Source organism: Hypanus sabinus, chromosome 11 (assembly GCF_030144855.1).
Source record: "Hypanus sabinus isolate sHypSab1 chromosome 11, sHypSab1.hap1, whole genome shotgun sequence".
NCBI classification, from domain to species: domain Eukaryota; kingdom Metazoa; phylum Chordata; class Chondrichthyes; order Myliobatiformes; family Dasyatidae; genus Hypanus; species Hypanus sabinus.
The window spans coordinates 20,228,442-20,249,571 of record NC_082716.1 but is presented as its reverse complement, the minus strand read 5'-3'; the positions used below and the strand labels follow the sequence as shown (position 1 = coordinate 20,249,571).

The window sequence follows — 21,130 nt, the reverse complement described above, 5'->3', positions numbered from 1 at the left end:
TGTAGCATAAAATAGGTTGGGAACTCTGTATATCATCCCATATCAGAATTGTCTGTGGCCCCTTCGCTTCTTCCACAAACAGAGGCCTCTAACATTACTCTTCCTTAACAGGCCAAATCTTCTACAACTTGTGCAACTCCGTCAAACCAAAGATGCAGGTATGGCATCAAAACAGATAATGTTGCAATCATGCAGTATCTTGTGGAAAAGACACCCCCCCACCTCCACACACCCAGAACACTTTGGAGGTTGCCTTCCAGATCACAACTGCCACAATTAACACAGCATTCATTAAATTCCAGCATCTTCAACCAGATGCTACAGTCAGATATCAACATCCAACCCCCTAGCATTTCATTCTCTTCATGACTACCTTGCTTATTTTATAGCATACAATATACATACAAATGGTATGGGATATTGAGGGTACCTTTGACCTTGCCAGCTGCCCCTGATGCTCCCTTTGCTCTTTGCTGAGCAGATGGGTCGTTACTACTGTGCCATGCTCTCTTCAGCTGAGCCTGTGGCATTGCTTCCTCTTTATTTTGTACCTTCTGCTTGTTGGGCACACTAGCAAAGACACACATAACAAAAATCAATTCAGACCGGAATAAGCGAAGCATCACAAAATTCAAATACAGCACAGGTTCAGTTACCTTTGGGGGCATTGCTCTGGAATTACTTCCTGAACCATTCTGATTCCATCACTCCCATTCCTTAAAGACCCTACTTTGATGTCAGTATTGTGCAGATATACAACAGATTCCTGATTTTCAAGCTTAAATCTGTGTTCCATTCACTTGTGAAATCTGTACGAGTGCTGTTTGAATTTGTTTAAAGTTATTTAAATTCTCTTCAAAGGAAATACGAGGGGTGATTGATAAGTTTGTGGTCTAAGGTAGAAGGAGTCTATTTTAGAAAACCTAGCACATTTATTTTTCCTAGATTTACACACAGTCCGGCAGTCGTGGAGCATACAGATCCCTTCTTTGTAGAAGTCAGCGTCTTGGACCTCCAGAAAGTGATCCAGCAGGGGTGATTGATAAGTTTGTGGCCTAAGGAGATGAGCTATTAACTTCAAAATTTCTGCATAATCACTCAAAGAGTTGAACTGCACATGCATGTAACGAGAGCTGTATAACTCATCTCCTTCTACCTTAGGCCACAAACTTATCAATCACCCCCGCTGTGGACCACTTCGAGGTCCAAGATGCTGACTTCTACAAAGAAGGGATCCGTATGCTCCACGACTGCTGGACTAAGTGAAGTGTGTAAATGTAGGAGGGGACTATGTTGAAAAATAAATGTGCTAGGATTTCTAAAGTTGACTCCTTCTACAGGCCACGAATTTATCAATCACCCCTTGTACAGTAATCCAGCAGGGGGCACCAAATCTACATTAAAGCAGATTCCTCTTTATACCTCACAATGTCCAATAAAATCTGTTATTTACAGCAATGAGGTGCATTATCTAAATTGTTAAGTCTTTACAGACAAGGTTTTGCTGTTCCATAATCATTTAAGAGATGCATGCTTCCATCTTACCACTGTGTGGTAACCAAAACCATTTAAAAATTTCTACAAATGTATGGTGGAGAGCATTTTAACTGGTTGCATCTGGTGTGTGGGGGGCGGGACTACTGCACAGGATTGAAGTAAGCTACAGAGGGTTGTAAACTTAGTCAATTCCATCATAGGCACTAGCCTCCGTAATATCCAAGACATCTTTAAGGAGCGGCGCCTCAAAAAGGCAGCATCCAACATTAAGGACCCCACCACTCAGGACATGCCCTCTTCTCATCAGGGAGGAGGTACAGAAGCCTGAAGCTGCACATTCAAAGATTCAGGGGCAGCTTCTTCCTTTCTGCCATCCAATTTCTGACAGGATGCATGTACACTACCTCACTACTTTTTAAGAATTTTCTATTTTTTACACTACTTATTTAATGTAACATACACACACACACACACACATACAGTTACTATCATTCAGCTTTCTTTTTGCTCTCTATTATCAGGTACTGTATTTTACTGCTGTTGCAAAGTTAACAAATTTCACAACATGTGCCAGTGATACTGATTCTGAATCTGTTCGAGAACTATCCACACACAGATATTCTCTCATCTGAAGTAGACGAATTCCTGCAACTTTAATAACTTGGATCAGGTCAAATGTCTCACAGCCACAGCCATTAATATATTCAAATCCCTTATTATAGTACTGGTGAGGGGGAGTGGTAAGAGGGTGGGGATAGTTATTTATAGAACATGGAACAGTACATAAACCAACTCGACGGTCAATCTTGTCTTTCCCTCTTATGTAGCCCACAGGCGTCCATTTTCCTTCCATCCACGGGCCCATCCAAGAGTCTCTTAAACATTGCTATTGTATCACCCTCAGCCACCAACCCGGCAGTGCATTCCAGGCACTTACTACTGTGTACAAAGCCTTCCTCTGATATCACCCCTAAAATTTCCTCCACTCACTTTACCTTAAAAGTGTAGCCAGGTATATGCCCTAGGAAAAAGGCACTGGCTGTCCACTCTTTTTATGGCTCTTATCATCTTATACACCTCAATCAGGTTGGCTGTCACCCTCCTTCACTCCAAAGAGCCCCAGCTTGCTTGCTTTCCATACAAGACATGCTTTCTAATCCAGACAGCATCTAAGGGATCTCCTCTGCACCCTCTCTAAAGCTTCTACAACCTTCCTATAATGAAGCAAGCAGAACTGAACACAGTATGGTATCACCAGAGTTTAATAGAGCTGCACCATTAACAGTCCTGTGGCTAATGAAGGGCAACACACTATATGTCTTCTTAACCATCCTGTCAACTTGCGTGGCGACTTTGAGGGATATGTGGACTTGGATACCTAAATAATTTTGTTCTTCCTCACTGTTAAGATTCCTGTCATTAACCCTGTGTTCTGCTTTCAAATCCGACCCTCCAAAGTGTAACACTTCACACTCTCCCGGATGGAACTCCATCTGCCACTTTTCAACCCAGCTCTACATCCTGACAGCCTTCTCCATTCTACACCAACCTTCGCTCATCTGCAAACTTTCACTTCCTCATCCAAGTCATTTATAAAAGTCACAAAGAGCAGGGGTCTCAGAACAGATCCCTTTGTAATCAACTAGTCACCTACTTCCAAGGCAGAAAGCAGTCCATCTACCACCACCCTCTGCTTCCGAATCCACACTGCCAATTTTCAATGGATCACATGCCTTCAGACCATCTGGATGAGCCTTCCATGGAGAAGGTTGATAAAAGTCTTTACTAAAATCAATGTACATCACAATCACTTCAATGATCTGTTTTGACACTTCCTTGAAAAGGACGATTAGGCTCGTGCAGCACGACCCGCCCCTCACAAAGTCACATTGCCAGTCTCTAACAGGACAATGCTTCTCTAAATGCTCATAAATCCTGAACCCAAGAATCCTCTCTTAGTTTGCCTACCACTGGTGTAAGATTCACTGGTCTATAATTCCCTGGAATACCCTATTACATTTCTTGACATAAAGGAACAACACTTGCTAACTTCCAGTTCTCTGGTTCTACTCCTGTGACCAGTGAGGGTGCAAAGAATACCAGTGGGCAGCACAGTAACATTTTAGCGACTAGCATTTTACAGCACCGGTGATCAGGGTTCAATTCCCACTGCTCTCGGTACAGAGTTTGTACATTCTCCCTGTGATTGCACGGGCCTCCTCCAGTTTTCTCCCACGTACATTCCAAAGGTATACGGGTCGTCAGTTGCAAGTATGCTATGTTGGTGCCAAAGCTTGCCGCCACTTCCAGGCTTCTTCCAGCACATCCTCAAACTGTGTTGGTCATTGACGCAAATGATGCAGTTCATTATATGTTTCGGTATACGTGTGACAATTAATTCTAATCTTTAAAATTTCCATCTTTAAGATCATCTTCAACACCCCAGGCATCTCTTCCCTCATTTTCGATAGTAACCTGCGATATTTCCCGCCTGGCCTGGGGACTTTTCCAAAGCTCTACATTTTCTTAATCTCAACATGCTCCAGTACATTAGCCTGTTCAAAGTAGATGTTATTATACAAGTACATATATGTCACCATAAACAACCAGAGATTCATTTTCTTGTTGACATACTCAACAAATCTATTGGATAGTAACTATGACAGAATCAACAAACCACCACCCAACTTGGGCTTTCAACCAGAATGCAGAAGCCAACAAACTGCAAATGCAAAAACGTAAATAAGTAAGCAATAAATATCGAAAACATGAGATGAAGAGTCCTTGAAAGTGAGTCTATTGATTCTAAGCTGACCTCACATTTGTCAGGGTCCCTCTCACAGGTGACACTGAAATCGTTCATTAAAGACCTCCCCTACCTCACTGGCACAAGACACATTTCCCCCTTTATACCCCTGTGCAGTCCAACCCTCACTCTAGTCATTCTCCTGTTCTTCACGTATAGTACATGCAGGATGTTTTGTAACTTTCTTCAATCCTACTCGCCAAGGTCTTTATAAGAGAGAGAGAGAGAGAGAGAGAGGGCAAGATGAGAGATCTTATGAAGTAATCCACAACTGTTACTCACCTACTGGAGGCGGGTCTGGGGTTTTTTGTGGATGGTGTTTTTGTTGCTTTCACAACAGTTGCTGGCTTGTTAACTGTAGTTGTGGAGGGGAAATAAAAGAAAACAGGTTAGGTTTTAGTGCAGTTGTTTGCCATCAGCTGAACTGTAGATAAACCAGAAGAGTAGCCCACCGACACTGAAACTGGTGTTCAGGCTTCTGAAGGTAGGAAGCATTCACACATGCACTGTACGGGAGAAGGTTAAAAGCATCTCACCATCTAGGTCACAGAACACAGATCGGTACAACATAGTACAGGCCTTTGGGCCCATGATGCTGTGCCAACCATTTAACCTACTCAAAGATTATTTTAACCCTTTTTTCCTATGTAGCTGTTCATTTTTCTTTTATCCATGTCCCTATACAAGAGTTTCTTAAATACCCTTAATGTATCTGCCTCTACTGTCACCCCGGCAGGGCATTCCATATATTCACTCTGTAAAAAAACCTCTTAACACTCACCCCTATACTTCCCTTCAATCACCTTAAACTTTTACCCTCTTAGCTATTTCTGTCCTGGAAAAAGTTTTCTAGCTATTCACTTATCTATGCCTCTTATCTTGCACATCCTCAACAGGTCACCTCTTGTCATCATCCTTTCCAAAAAGAAAGCCCTAGTAGATTGCTCAACCTACCTTCATATTGCATGTTCTCTAATCCAGACCTCAGCCTGGTAAATCTGCTTTGCACCCTTTCTAAAGGTTCTACATCTTTCCTATAATGAGTCGACAAACTGCATACAATATTCCAAGTATGTTCTCACCGGGGTTTTGGAGGATTGCAACATTACCTTGCGGCTCTTGAACTCAATTCCCTGACTAATGAGGGACAACACTGGTTTTTGTGGGGGGGGGGGGGGGGTGGCGTGGTCATGTTCTTGTTGCCATTTTGCACAACTTGTTTTTTGTGTGTGGTGTGGGGGGGTGCTGATGTTCTTGCTGTTTTATGGTTTTGTGTGTGGGGGGAGGTTGATATTTTTCTTTGAACGGATTCTATAGTTGTCTTTGATTTGTGGCTGTCTGGAGAAGATGAATCTTAAAGTTGTATACTGCATACATACTTTGATAATAAATATAGCTTGAATCTTGAACCACACGCCTTCTTAACCATCCTATCAATTTGTGCAGAGAATTTGGGGGATCTATGGACCTGGATTCCATAAGTTCCTTTGAGGGATCTACAGATATCCTGAATTGCATCCTCGGAGGTTGCAAATGTTTTAAAGAGCGACATATCAATTGCTTTGATTTGTAAAGTCCTTGAAAATGAATCTGAAGCCTCCTTGGAATTCTTACTGGAAAACTGGTTGAAATTGCAGTTCTCATTTACACAATAACACAAGAGATCCTGCAGGTGCTTGAAATACAGAACAATACACACAACATACTCCAGGAACTCAGCAGGTCAGGCAGCATCTATGTAGAGTAAACAGTCAGCGTTTCAGGACAAGATCTTTCATCAGGACCAGCTATCTGAATATTGGATTTAGTATAACAGGAGAAATACTTAATGGGGCAAGGGTCTCTGAGGAATTCGGGATGGTGAGATGGGAGGAGAGAAAGTGAAACAAAAAAAGTAGAAAACAAGCATGCTGCTTGTTCTTTTGATGCTGTATATTTGAGAGGATAGAGGAATATCTGGCAAGCCAACATTTACTGGTTATCCATGACAGAAAGTCAACTCTGCCATGGATGGTCCCTAGCCCTGCTGTGAAAGGATGAGGGTTGGACCAGAGGCTCGCAACCCCATCCTGTTAAAAACACAAAGCTACAGAAATGCCAACAGAAGCTCTAAAGACCTCATCCCTGGGAGAGAAAGGATTTAAGATGATGGGTTACACCTAGGGACAATCTGGAGGACTGGCCCAGGACGGAGGACGCTGAGCTGGTTGTTGTCGGCGGTCTGTGCCCCAGTAGGGGTGATGGGCATAAATAGCAGGCTAGAGGAGCAGGGTCACCTTGGTTCCCTCATGCTCCTTGGTGCTGGAAGTCATCAGCTTGTGTGATGTAACATTGTCTGTAGTCAACGTCATGGCAGCTGCGGTACAGCTCGTGACTAAAGACAATCTCTCCACCTTACGAAAGGACACCAGCAGGCTCATGGGAGGACAACAAACATCAAAAGCACTAACATTGAGTCATAGAACACTACAGCACAGAAACACACCGTTTAGCCCATCTAATCCATACCAAACTATTATTCTGCCTCATCCTATCCCGGAGTATAGTCCTCCATATCCCTCCAATCCATGTACCTGTCTAAACTTCTCTTCCACTGGCAGCTCATTCCACACTCTCACCACGCTCCTAGTGAAGAAGTTGCTCATGTTCCCCTTAAGTATTTCACCTTTCACCCTTAACCCATGGCCTGTAGTTCTAATCTTCCCCAACCTCAGTGGAAAAAGCCTATTTGCATTTACCCTAACTATACCCCTCATAATTTTATGTACCTCTATCAAATCTCCCCTCATTCTCCTACACTCCAGGAAATAAAGTCCTAATTCAATTGCAGAAATAACAAACCTGCAGAGGAAACCTTCTGGTTTGCAGGGCTCTTTGCAGACTCCTGTGCAACATTTTCAACAGGATTGCTGACAGTTGCAATTTTCTTCCCACCATTTTTCACTCCATTTGTTACATGGTTCTCCTCTGGCTCAATGGACTGTCTGACCGTCTCCACAGGGGAGACCTTGCTCAAGCACTCCAGCTTGTCGGAATGGCACCTATTCCCATTTTTCTCTGCCTGTTGAGTGGTTTTCTTGAGTGGTTTTCCTGACTTCAGTAGGACTCCAGACGGAGTATTAGGAGCTACTTTTGGTCGGGCTCCCGAAATTGATTTTCCATCATGACCGCTGGTTTCTTTGCTCGCCACTGTAGAAACCATTTGACTAGCAAAACTTGCAGAAGGATCTTTCGCTTTACTAACACCACTCTCACTTTTTGTCTTGGCCTCCAGTCTGGTCTTGGCAGGTGTATTTGTCTTTGTTGAGCTGTTCTTCTCATTGCCTTTCCCAATTTTTGGCATTTTCTCACTCGGCTTTTTAACATTCTTTTCCTTTCCTTCCTCTTTCCTCGAAACGCTGGCATGGTTTCGCCCGTTGGATTTCGGCACCGACGCTCCCAATCCTTCAGACTTCATCTTAGAACCGCTGGACACACAGCTTTTGGACACACTTATGCCTGACCGCAACTTCCCCTTTCTGCAGGCCTGTTCTTCTGTTTCAGGTGTGGCAGGATTGAGCAGATGACTTTCTTTTGGCTGTGAGCAAGGTTAATGCACATACTTAATTAAGTAATAACAAGTTAGTTCTAGAGTTAATTGTGCACTACTAAATTAATCCTGGATTCATTTGCCATTTTAAAGTTTATAACTGATATGTTAAATTAGGTATAGTTCTAGAATTGCATTCTGAAATATATACACATGGAAAATATTAAAACACATCATGAAGTTGACATAATCCTTACCTGGAAACTGGTCAAGGTTGGTCTTTTGGCAAGTTTTCTATCATCACCTTTGTCCAGAGCAGCTGAAAATATGAAACACATTAAAAAAAATCTTAAAAAGCAGAAGCCCCTTGAGCTTGCTCTGGCATTTAATTAAGTTCACACTTAACCATGCACTTCATTTTTACCAGCTGGTCTCCACATCTCTATTCCTGAACTATCCAAAAACCTCTTGACATAGCTCCTGACTGAGTCTCTCGGGTAGAAAATTCCAAAGATTTACAATTCCCAGAGAAATTTCTCCTCGTCTCAGTCCATTTGTTAGTTCCATTCTCAAAATGCCAGCAAAATCCATTCCTTTGTCATAAAACTTGGCCAGACTGACATAATAGTGGAAAAGATTCAATAGGCTGAATGTATTAGATCAAAGAATTAAATGTTTAAAATGACAACTATTTAAAAAAAACAGAAGAAACCGAACAAAGACAAGTTTTATACAGTTCAAATCTAATACTTTCTGGAATTTAGAGAAAAGGCCAGAATGTTATCCTCTTGTGTTACATAGGTTGGCACTGGTAATAGATGCCTGAAAGGCTGGATTTTCTACGCCGTGTATAAGTACTTCGACAGACGGTGAAAATGCAGTAAAAAGGTTGCACTAGGTTTTGAAAATGCACAGGAAATCTTCTGATATTTACATTTGATGATGGCTGCACCAGCTGAGGGAGAAGTGAAGGAGCTTCACTCATCTGGATCTCTCTGAAGACAGAGATAGCAACACAATTCATCCACTATATAACCTTGGGAGTCTTTTGGTCTGGGCTACCTACTTACTGAGAACAATAGTCAAAGTAAAATTTATCATCAAGGTACGTATATGTTACCATACACTACCTTGAGATACATTTATTCATAACCTGGCAATCAACCTGAATTTGGCATTAGTATTAAAACAATGTAAATGCAGCAACTTGAGTTACTACGGGTAGTTCACACTGCCCAACTGCATTACTGGCACCAGCTGTTTAAAAGTAATCAAGTTTATCATACTCCCTTTATCCTCCCACAGCTCAGCAACTTCGTTCCTGGCAGATACTTACCTAACTTGATGGAAAGGATGTTTCGTAAAGTGGGTGAGTCTAGGACAGGAGGGCCTCAGAATAGAGGGATGTTCCTTTAGACCACAGATGGGAAGGAATTTCTTTAGCCAGAGGATGATGAATCTGTGGAATTCATCAACCCAGATGGCTGTGGAGGCCGAGTCACTGGGTATATTTAAAGGTTTCAAAGGTACATTTAATGTCAGAGAAATGTGTACAACACACATCCCGAAATTCTTTTTCTTTGCAAACTTCCACGAAAACAGAGGAGGGCCCCAAAGAATGAATGACAATTAAATGTTAGAACCCCGAAGACCCCCCCAGCTCCCCCCTCCCACCCACAAGCAGCAGCCAGGCAATGACCCCCCCTCCCCCACCAGCAAGAAAGCATCGGCGCCCCCACCAAGCACTCAAGCATGCAGCAAAGCATCATTAGCATCAAAGCAGAAGGTATTAGGTTCTTGATTAGTAAGGGTGTCAAATGCTACAGGGAGAAGGCAGGAGAATAGGGTTGAGAAGAATAATATATCAGCCATGATGGAATAGCAGAGCAGACTCGATGGGCTGAAAGGCCTAATTCTACTCTTATGTAGGCCCATTCAGTTGTGTTTATCTTCACTGCTGCCCCTGCCAGACCCTAAGCATCAAATGTGTACTTTTCTTCCCCCTTCCCTCAGGAAACCAATGAAAGCTTCAGTTCCTTTTTGTTCAACACCAAGAAGAGTCCATTGACATCAAAATCATCTGGTCAACATTGCACTAAGATGCTAAAGGTCAGTTTACTGTGAATATACATAAGGATATTACAAACCCAAAATTAATGCAAATCAGAGAGAATTGTCAAATAAGCTTATCTGGTCTTTTTGCTGCTGTAGCCCATCCACTTCAAGATTCAATGTGTTGTGCACCCAGAGATGCTCTTCTGAACACCACCATTGTAGTTCATGTACTGTTGCTGTTGCCTTCCTGTCAGCTTGAACCAGCCTGGCCATTCTACACTGACCTCTCTCATTAACAAGGTGGCTTTGCTCACCGAACTGCCACTCACTGGATGTTTTTTGTTTTTCACACCAGTCTCTGTAAACACTAGAGCAGGGGGTTTCAAACCTGGTGTCCATTAACCCCTCAGTTAATGAAAAGGGTCCATGGCATAAATAAGGTGGGAACCCCTGCTCTGGAGACTGTTGTGTGTGGCAAAACTTAGGAGACCAGCAGTGTCTGGGAGACTCAGCCCACCCTGTCTGACACTAACAATCATTCCATGGTCAGTCACTTAGATCATATTTCTTCCACATCCTGACGTTTGGTCAGAACAACTGAATCTTTTGACCATGGTTACGTGCTTTTATGCATTGAGTTGCTGCCACATGATTGGCTGATTAGGTATTTGCATTGATGAGCAGGTGTACAGGTGTAGCTACTAAAGTGCTTTTTCCAACTTTGTCCCCAAGCATCTTGATTCCTTCATTATCCAGACAGAAACCTATGATAGAGATTAGCTTTATTTGTCACGTGCACATCAAAACATACAGTGGAATGCATTGTTTGCCTCAAATCAAATCAGTGAGGGTTGTGCTGGACAGCAGGTAACTGTCGCCATGCTTCCAGCATCAACATGGCACACCCACAGCTCATGAAACTTAACCATGGGTCTTTAAAGTGTGGGAGGAAACCAGAGCACCTGGAGGAAAGCTACATGGTCACGGGGAGAATGCACAAAAGCAATTTAAGCACAGCAGTGAGAACTGAACGCTGATCTTTCACCTGGCACTGTAACAGCATTAGCTAACCACTACACTACTGTACTGCCCTGTGAAAGGAGCTACCTCGGCTTCCACTGCCCTCCAGAGTAAAGAAGTCAAAAGTTTCACCGTCTTGTGGGTGAAGAAGACAAGTCCTTAATCTCAAACTATACCCCTGGCTCCTGAGCCAGGAAACATTCTCCTTGTTATTTAGTCTGCTCAGCTCTTAAATTCTGCATACTTCAACAAAACCTCATTTCATCCTTCGAAACTCCAAAGGATCCAGTCCCAGTCTACTCTCCCATGATAAACTTATCTCTGGAACCAGTCTTGTAAACTTCAATGCACCATGTGAAAAGTACATTGTTTATAGAGCATTAGAACACTATAGCACAGAAACAAGTCCTTTGGCCCATCTAGTCCATTCTGCTGAGTCCCACCAACCTGCACCCGGACCCATAGCCCAACATTGCTCCCTTCCATGTACTTGTCCAAACTTTTCCTAAAAGTTGAAATTGAAACTGCATCTACCACTTCTGCACCGAGCACTCTCAACACCACGAGTGAAGAAGCTCCCCCTCACCGTCCCTTTAAACATTTCACCTTTCACCCCTAATCCATGATCTTTAGTTCTAGTCTCACCCAAAATTAGTGGGAAAAGCCTGCTTGCATTTACCCCATCTATACCTCTCAAAATTTTGTATACCTCTTTCACAACCTTTTCCTTTAACTCGGGCCCTTAAGTCCTGGAAACATCCTTGTAAATTTTCTCCACACTTTCGATCTTATTGATAAACCTTGAGTAAAGAAACTGAAATTGTACATGATGCTCCAGGTGTGGTCTCTCTAATGCTATACACAATGCATTAACACTTCTTTACACCTCTAATCAAATGCTCTTATAATACAAGTCATCATAATATATGTCCTCATAAATTGCTTGCTGCAACACACACAAAATTTTGGAGAATTTGGCCCAAAACATTGACAGCTCATTTCAACACGTACAAAAGCTGGATGAACTCAGCAGGTCGGGCAGCATCCGTTTCCCTCCACAGAAGCTGCCTGGCCTGCTGACTTCCTCCACCATTTTGTGTGTGCTGTTTAAGATTTCCTGCATCTGCAGGCTCTCATGCCTATAATCTGCTTGCAATACTTGCATTTTGGCTTTCAGTGAGTCAAGTACAAACACAGCTAGATCCCTTTGTGCGTCTACTAAATCCACACTACCCCATAACTCTCTATTTTTCTTTCATCCATGTGCCTGCCCAAGAGGCTCTTAAATACCCCTAATGTTTTAGCCTCCACCTCCATCCCTGGCAAGTCATTCCAGACAGCCACAACCCTCTGTGTAGAAAACTTACCCCTGAAGTTTCCCCTAAACTTCCCTCCCCTAACTTTGTACATGCACCCTCTGGTGTTTGCTCTTCGTGCCCTGGGAAACAGGTACTGGCTATCCACCCTATCTATGCCTCTCATAATCTTGTAGACCTCTATCAAGTCCCCTCTCATCCTTCTACGCTCCAAAGAGAAAAGTCCCAGCTCTGCTAACCTTGCCTCATAAGAGCAAACACGAGGAAATCTGAAGATGCTGGAAGTTCAAACAACAACACACAAAGCTGGTGGAACACAGCAGGCCAGGCAGCATCTATAGAGAGAGGCGCTGTCGACGTTTCGGGCTGAGACCCTTCGTCAGGACTAACCAAAAGAGACTTTCAAATTTCTTACTATCTTTTCTTTTGGTTAGTCCTGATGAAGGGTCTCGGCCCGAAACATCGACAGTGCTTCTCCCTATAGATGCTGCCTGGCCTGCTGTGTTCCACCAGCATTGTGTGTGTTGTTGCCTCATAAGACTTGTTTTCCAATCCAGGCAACATCCTGGTAAATTTCCTCTGCACCCTCTCCATAGCTTCCCCATCCTTCCTATAATGAGGTGACCAGAACTGAACACAATACTCTAAGTGTGGTCTCACCAGAGATTTGTAGAGTTGCAACATGACCTCTCTACTCTTGAACTCAATTCCCCTTTTAATGAAGCCTAGCATCCCAGAGGCCTTCTTAACTACCCTATCAACCTGTGCAGCGACTTTGAGTGATGTATGGATTTGAACACCCAAGGTCCCTCTCTGTTCATCCACACTCTTAAGTAACCGACCAATAACCCTGTACTCAGACTTCTGGTTTGTCCTTCCAAAATGCATCACCTCACGGTTACCCGGATTGAACTCTATCTGCCACTTTTCTGCCCAACTCTGCATCCTGTCTATATCCTCTTGTAAACTTCGACAACCTACAGCTCCATCTACAACTCCTCCAATCTTCATGTCATCCGCAAACTTACTCACCCATCCTTCTGCCTCTTCATCCAGGTCATTTATAAAAATTACAAAGAGCAGGGGTCACAGGACAGATCCTTGCAGCACTCCACTAGTCACAGACCTCCAGGCAGAATACTTTCTTTCCACTACTATCCTCTGCTTTCTTCCTGTAAGCCAATTTTTTTATCCAAACGGCCAAGGTTCCACTGATTCCATGCCTCATGACTTTCTGGATGAGTCTCTCGTGGGGGACCTTGTCAAATGCCTTGCTAAAATCCATGTAGATCACATCTACCGCCCTACCCTCATCAATTTCTTTTGTTACTACTTCAAAGAACTCAATTAGGCTTGTAAGGCACGACCTTCCCTTCACAAAGCCATGTTGACTATCCTTGAGTAGACTGTACTTCTCCAAATGCTCGTAGATCCTATTCTTAAGAATCCTTTCCATAAGTTTGCAGACCACTGAGGTAAGACTCACTAGTCTATAATTCCCAGGATTCTCCCAATTATCTTTTTTAAATAAGGGAACTACATTTGCCATTCTCCAATCCTCTGGCACCTCCCCGCAGCCAAAGAGGATTCAAAGATCATAGCTACTGCTCCAGTGATAAATTCCACAGATTCACCACCTTCCGGCTAAAGAAATTCTTCCTCATCTCCATTCTAAAGGGATGCCCTTGTATTCTGAGGCTGTGCCCTCTGGTCCTAGACTCCCCCACAAGAGGAATCTTCCTCTCCACATCCACTCTACTCAGACCTTTAAATATTCAATAGTAAACAGCTGATGTTTCGGGTCAAGATCTTTCATCAGGACTGATGTAGGGTCTCAGCCTGAAACAACAACTGCTTATTCCTCTTCATTGATGCTGCCTGACCCGTTTAGTTCATCCAGTATTTTGCGTGTTATTCCTACGTTATGAAGAGTGTAATTATGAACTCCAGCGGGTTGCCACCCCCTTCCCCACTGGCTTGTAAATCCAGCTCCCCTGCTGGGAATATTGGAGTAAACATTAAACCAACTCCATCATACAATTATCCAGTAATGAAACTGGCTGTTCAACCCTTCACTGTTATGCTAAACTTTTGCCTCTATTGGGAATATAGCCTTCTATGCCTTGCCTATTTAAGTGCTTGTCTAAATAACATTTAAATATAGTTATCACTTCTAATTCCACCACCTCTAAAAGCACATTTCACATATCAACTACTCTGCATTTAAAAATAATACCTGTCAGAACCCAGCTGAAATTACTTCCTCCTATTTAAAACCTGGGCCCTCTTGTTTTGATATCCCTACCATGGGGAAAGAAAATTGTTTTTGAGAGGCATAGAGTGTGTGGACAATCATAGTCTTATGTACTTCTAAAAGGTCACCCTTCCTTTGCTGCAGGGAGAATAAATGGTTGCCATGGTAGTGTAACGCTACTGCAACATTAGCGACCCGGGTTCTATTTCGCTGTTGTCTGTAAGGAGTTTGTACGTTCTCTGTGTTATCACATGGATTGCCTCTGGGAGTTACAGTTTCCTCCCAAAAGCCAGAGATACACGGGTTACTAAGCTCACTTGGATGTAATTGGGCGGCTCAGGGTGGCTGGGCCTTAAGGGCCTGTTATCGTGCTGCATCTCTAAATGAAATAAATCAAAATGAAAAAAAATAAGCAGAAGTGATACCAACAAACATCTTCGGACATCCCACTCAATATTTTATTCAGTGCAATCTTATCCATGTGATTAGTTTACTACTCTGAACATTCAGGCCATCTGTCACCAGCAAGGTGACTCAAGGCACATTGAATCAAAGTGCTATTCTGATGTTTCCCAAACTGACACCAGGGAAGACTAAGGCAGCAGGCACATGCTTCAAGCACAATTATCACTGTTTTTGTTGTCTTTTATAAATTTCCCTCAATATTTACTGAAGATAGAAAGTGATTTTATTGTAATGCACAGAATACTCTTGTACCTATACATTATTTATAAAGTTCTGTCAGTTGATCCCTTTCATAACTTTGGCATGAACATTTCATATTCTCTGTAAAGTGTAGAGGTAAAAACTGGCTGCAATAAGAGAAAGCAACGTAAAAACGAAGTTAGAAGAAGAGCCCAAAAAAGTAATTCCACTATACTTTGCATAATACAAATGGTACTTTGAAAACATATATAAAAATCTATTAAATTTAAATAATTGAAGTTTAGTGTTCAAACTTGTTTTTTTGTTGATTCTAGCTGCTGGGCTCTTGATGTAATCTGAACAGCTATTTCACTGACTTGAAAGCAGCGTTAGACAGTAAAACAAACAAGAGAAAATATGCAGACACTGGAAATCAAAGCAACATGCACAAAATGCTGAAGGAACTCAGCAGGTCAGGCAGCATCAATGGAAAAGAGTAAACCGTTGATGTTTCAGGCCAAGACCCTTCATCAGGACTGATGAAGGGTTTCAGCCCCAGATCTCAGCTGTTTACTCTTTTCTTTCGACATAAAGCACCAGGTGTCTTAACTAGTTTATTATAACAACGAAAAAGATAAATACTACATTAACAAAACAAATCAGTTTGTTAAGACAGATGATATGAAAGGGATCAACTGACAGATTTATGAAAAATGCTTAGGAATGCTGTTTCATTTAACTGCATACATGTGTATGGATGAATGACAATAAACTTGAATTACCTTGCTTGCACCAGAAATAACTGCACTTCGTTCACTACAGTAGAACAGAGGAAGACCAAAGTGGTAGATTAACTGACTAACTACAACCGTGAAATGCCCTTAAATGATTTAAATTCTCCTCTCCATTGCTACACTGGCATTCCTGGGCTCAGCCTCCTCTGCAGCCAAGGTAAGGCCAAACACAAACTCATGGAACAACACCTTGTATTCCAGTTTGGTAGTGATGGCATGAATGTTTGAATTCTCTAATTTCTGGTAACTGCTCCACCTGTCTCTTTTTTCTCCCATCTCTATCTACATAGCACCCATCACCGTGTTTCTTGCTCCTCCTCCACTCTTTCCATCTGCCCATCACCAACACACTCCTCCCACTGGTTCTCCTCTCCACTACTACCCCTTGTCCTCCCCACATCCCATATTCCATCTACTTCTCCTATCAGATTCCAATCACCTTTCTCATTTCTACCGTTCACCTCCCAGCTTCTGGCACTACTTCCACTCTCTCCTCCTGGGCCTTGCTCCACCCATTCCCTCTACCTGCTTACAGTGGCTATTTCCCCTTTCTTTCACTGCGGGTGAAGGATCTCCACCTGAAATATCAACTGTCCATTTCACTCCACTGATGCTGCCAAGTTACACCAACTTCTGTGCGTTGCTCCAGATCACAGCAGATGTAGTCACTCGTGCCTCCTTGCTTGGAGTGCCAACTTTTATTCCATGCTGTGAGGGTTGGTTTCTCTTGCAGACTTAATTACTCAACAATATATTTCTGGGAGGAAAAAGTTTTATGTTCACAATTAGAAGTGATGAGTGAAGTAGAATAACAACTACAGGGAGAAGGCAGGAGAATGGGGTTGAGAGGGATAATAAATCATCCATGATGGAATGGCAGAGCAGACCCAATGGGCCAAAGGGCATAAATCTGCTCCAATGCCTTATAGTCTAATTGTGCTCTGGACAAGCTGCTGCCCATTTATGACTTTCTGTTAAGATGGTAGCGTGCACTGATGCAGCAACCTCTCTGGGTCCCGCCAAAGGTGTCATTAAAGAAAATCTTTCCTACCAAATCCAATAATAATGTGTCACAGGAGAACACACAGATTACAAAAGCCTGTTTTATTTTTTGTACATTATTATCGCGCATTGGTAAATTACTATTATGTATATTATTATTCTGTACGTTATTACTAGTTAAGTCTGCACACTGCTCAGTTTGTTTCTAAATGTTCTTGCTGCAACCAAAGAATTTCCCACTCGGGATCAATAAAGTACTTATCATTATTATTATCTTTTTCAAATGACTTTTTCATTACAAGACACTGCTAGATATTAAGAACTTCAAGTATTGCAGGCCTACCCCAGCGTCGTTGCTCGTTAGTGGAGGAGCTGGTCAGTGTGGATCGTGCTGCCTGCTACAGAATGGCGTTGGAGATGGTATCTGAAGGCGGTGTGCAGTCTGATAGTGAATGATTGTCTTAGAAAGTTTTTCCTGTGATTGCAAGACCCTGTTGGGCATTGGTAATGTAGAGTACTGCAAGTCCAGTTCACTGGTTTATGGAAATACTGCCGGCAAGAGAGCTGTGTGGCCTTGGTTGTAGCATGGACTAGGCCTCATGCCAAGGCACTATCTGCTGCAGCCACCCAGGAGAGGAGATGCCGGAAGCAGTGTGGAGCAGCATCCAGGCTGGACTGGGGCTGGCCCCTCCTGGTGCTACTTCCAGTGTGTTCGTCTGCGGACTGCTGCATGCCTGTCCCCGTTGACAACATCCAGACACCAACAATCTATAGGACATGACGCCTGGGGTCTTGGGCTATATTATATTATTTTGTGTAACTGTATGTTTACTGCTATCCAAACTATATGTATTACATACATATGACTGTTGGTATACGTTTTGCACCTTGGCCCCAGAAGAATGCTGTTTCATTTGGCTGTCTTCATTGGTATTCACGTATGGTTGAATGACAATTAAACTTGAACAAGAACTCCTCCTCCCTTTCTCCTGCTAGTTCCAAGTTCCTGACTTTGAATTGATTGAGGTTGTGAGGGGCACATACTTTTTAAATCAGCTAGTTTATTTATCCATTTTAAAAGATCATCCCACTGCCATTGACCATTAACGTGCAATTACCGCATCCAATGGAACAGGATGTGCTCCGTGGCTGTGGACGCACTTTTGGGGACTCTGCAGCTCACGTTCCACGTGTTTTTGTTTACTATATGGGCGACTTGGCATGGAATTGGCTCTGCACGCTGTGGCCTGCAGCAATTGACACAGGGCTAAACTGATTGACTTGGTGGCTGTGACTTTGGGATTGTTCTGGGGTCTCGGCAGTTTGAAGTTTGATGTTAGGTTGCCCGCTCTTTGCATGATTTGTTCTTTATTTCGCACGTTCGGTTGTTACATGGTCTTTAATAGGTGAGGTGGCATTTTCTTTCAAACCCAGAGCCATCAAATGCTCTTCATATGACAAGCCATTCAATCCTGGAATCACTTTTGTGAACCTCCTTTGAACCCTCTCTAGTTTCAGCACATCCTTTCTAAGATAAGGGGCCCAAACCTGCTCACAACACTCCAAGTGAGTCATCACCAGTGGCTTATAAAGATTCAACATTACATCCTTGCTTTTATATTCTAGACCTTCTGAAATGAATGCTAACATCGTATTGGCCTTCCTCACCACAGACTCAATCTGCAAATTAACCTATAGGGAATACTGCACAAGGACTCCCAAGTCTCTTTAAGACCATAAGATATAGGAGCAGAAGTAGGCCATTCAGCCCATCGAGACTGCTCCAGCATTCAATCATGTGCAGATCCAATTCTTCCAGTCATCCCCACTCCCCTGCCTGCTCCCCATACCCTTTGACGCCCTGATTAATCAAGAGCCTATCTATCTCTACCATAAATACACCCAATGACTTGTGGCAACTAATTCCACAGATTTACCACCCTCTGACTAAAGTAATTTCTCTGCATATCAGTTCTAAAAGGATACCCTTCAATTCTAAATTCGTGCCCTCTTGTCCTATACACCCCTACCACGGGAAGTAACTTTGCCATATCTTTGTGCCTCCGTTTTTTTGTATTTTCTCTCCATTTAGAAAATAGTCAACCCTTTCATTTCTTCTACCAAAGTGCATGACCGTACACTTCCCGACACTGTATTCCATCTGCTGTTCTTTTCCCTTTCTTCTAATCTGTCTGTCCCTCTGTAGCCTCGCTACTTCCTCAAAACTATCTGATTCTCCACCTATCTTTATATCATCTGCAAACTTTGCAACAAAGCCATCAATTTCATCATCAAAATCATTGACATATAACGTAAAAAGAATTGATCCCAATACAGACCCATGTGGAACACCACTAGTCACTGTAGCCAGCCAGAAAAGGCTCCCTTTATTCCCACTCTGCCTCCTACCAATCACCCACTGCTTTATCCATGCTAGAATCTTTCCTGTAATACCATCGGCTCATAGCCTCGCATGCAGCACATTGTCAAGGACCTTCTGAAAATCCAAGTACACAACGTCAACCGATTTTTCCTTTGTCTACCCTGCTTGTTATTCTAGAAAGAATTCCAACAGATCTGTCAGGCAATATTTTCCCTTGAGGAAACCATGCACTATACGGCCTATTTTATCATGTGCCTCCAAGTCCCCTCAGTAATTGACCCCACATCTTCCCAACCGTTGAGGCCAAAATAAACGGCCAACAGTTTCCTTTCTACTGCCTCTTTGGTACCGTGAAATATGTCCAAGGAGACAGAAGTTAAACAGGCTGGGCCATTCTCAAATCTTAAAAAATAAAATGATTTAGTATTTTAATCTTTGCAGGGAAACTCAAGTACACAAAGAGGTTCTAGGATTTTCAAGACCAGGCTGATGAAAATTTACACAAAGCACTGGGCGAGGTCAGCGGGTCAGGCAGCATCTATGGATGGGAATAAACAGTCAAACATTTCAGGCCAAGACCCTACATCAGGACCTCGGCCCGAAACATCGACTGTTTATTCCCATCCGTAGATGCTGCCTGACCCGCTGAGATCCTCCACCACACTGTGTATATCTCCGGATTTCCAGCATCTGCAGTACACCATCTGTGTCTATGATGAAAATTTAATCCAAGAGTGGGAGATGCTATATCTGTCACAAAGTGAGGGAGCCATTTAAGCTGACCATTTTACTGGCATTTTGATGGAGAAAAGTATTAAATGAAAATTCATTTGAAAGGCACGATAGGGTAGAGAGACAGAACCTTTTTCCCCTCGGTAGAAATGTTAAACAGTAGAGGGCATACTTTTGATTCGGGGGGGGGGGGGGGAGTTTAAAGGAGATGGGTGGGACAAGTTTCTTTTATGCGGATAGTGGTCGGTATCCGGAAGGGGTAATGGAGGAAAGAGATATGATTGCAGCACTTAGTGAGGCTTTTGGACAGACATATGGGTATGGAAGAATGTGGATCCTGTGCAAACAGAAGAGACTTGGTTTAATTTGGCATCGTGTTCAGCACAGACATCAAGGGGCAGAATGCCCGTTCCTGTCCTGTTTTAATTATTTCATTGTTCCTGCTCTCGCACAGGGATACCAGGCAAGAATTTATACTACTCAGCTTCTGAAGGAGCACGTATGGGCCGGGCGTGCCCCTGCGATCTCAGGTTACATGAGCTGTTCTTCGAAAGTCACTAGGGTGTAGAGATTGAATACTCCTATTTGTGCAAGACTAAAGAGCCAGGGAACTTTTAAAAACTCGAATTGCACTTACTGTAGCTAACCTGCAGTTAAAAGCAAAACAGCTCTAATTCCCTGGAGATGGTCTCACGCTAACCACCTAAATGCTATCTGTTCAAATGCAAGGCTAAGTTTGACTACTTCGATTACATTGACAGGAAACCATAATTACATCATTTCCAATCCTCTAGCAGAATAAATTATGTTAATGGTAACTTCATATACAAAACATTTTTATACAAACTAAATGTTATGTTGCATTTAATACTGTTATTACCTGATTGCCTTTTTAATAGCATAAATATCACAGCATCAGCACAGGCTGCCATAAAGCCTCACACCCACAACTCATAACTGCATAACATACTTTAAAACAAAGGACGACATTCACCATACTGCATAATTAAAGCTTGCTTCCATCCTACAGATACTGGCATCCTCAGAACAGGGCATACTGCTGAATAATTGTTAAACAATCATCTGGATCCTTAGGG

General features: G+C 42.8%; 1 protein-coding gene across 4 annotated transcripts in view; it reads right to left on the bottom strand.

The window, feature by feature from the left end:
- The window catches only part of btbd8 (BTB domain containing 8), a 96,900-nt gene that overhangs the window by 6,690 nt on the left and 69,080 nt on the right, over positions 1-21,130 (bottom strand). For all 4 annotated transcript variants that reach the window (XM_059983887.1, XM_059983886.1, XM_059983888.1 and 1 more), the window contains 4 exons: positions 8,090-8,151; positions 7,145-7,880; positions 4,586-4,658; positions 431-570 (listed from right to left, as the gene is read on the bottom strand). In XM_059983887.1, the coding sequence (XP_059839870.1) occupies positions 431-570; positions 4,586-4,658; positions 7,145-7,880; positions 8,090-8,151 (1,011 nt within the window). The remainder of the gene's footprint in view (positions 1-430; positions 571-4,585; positions 4,659-7,144; positions 7,881-8,089; positions 8,152-21,130) is intronic.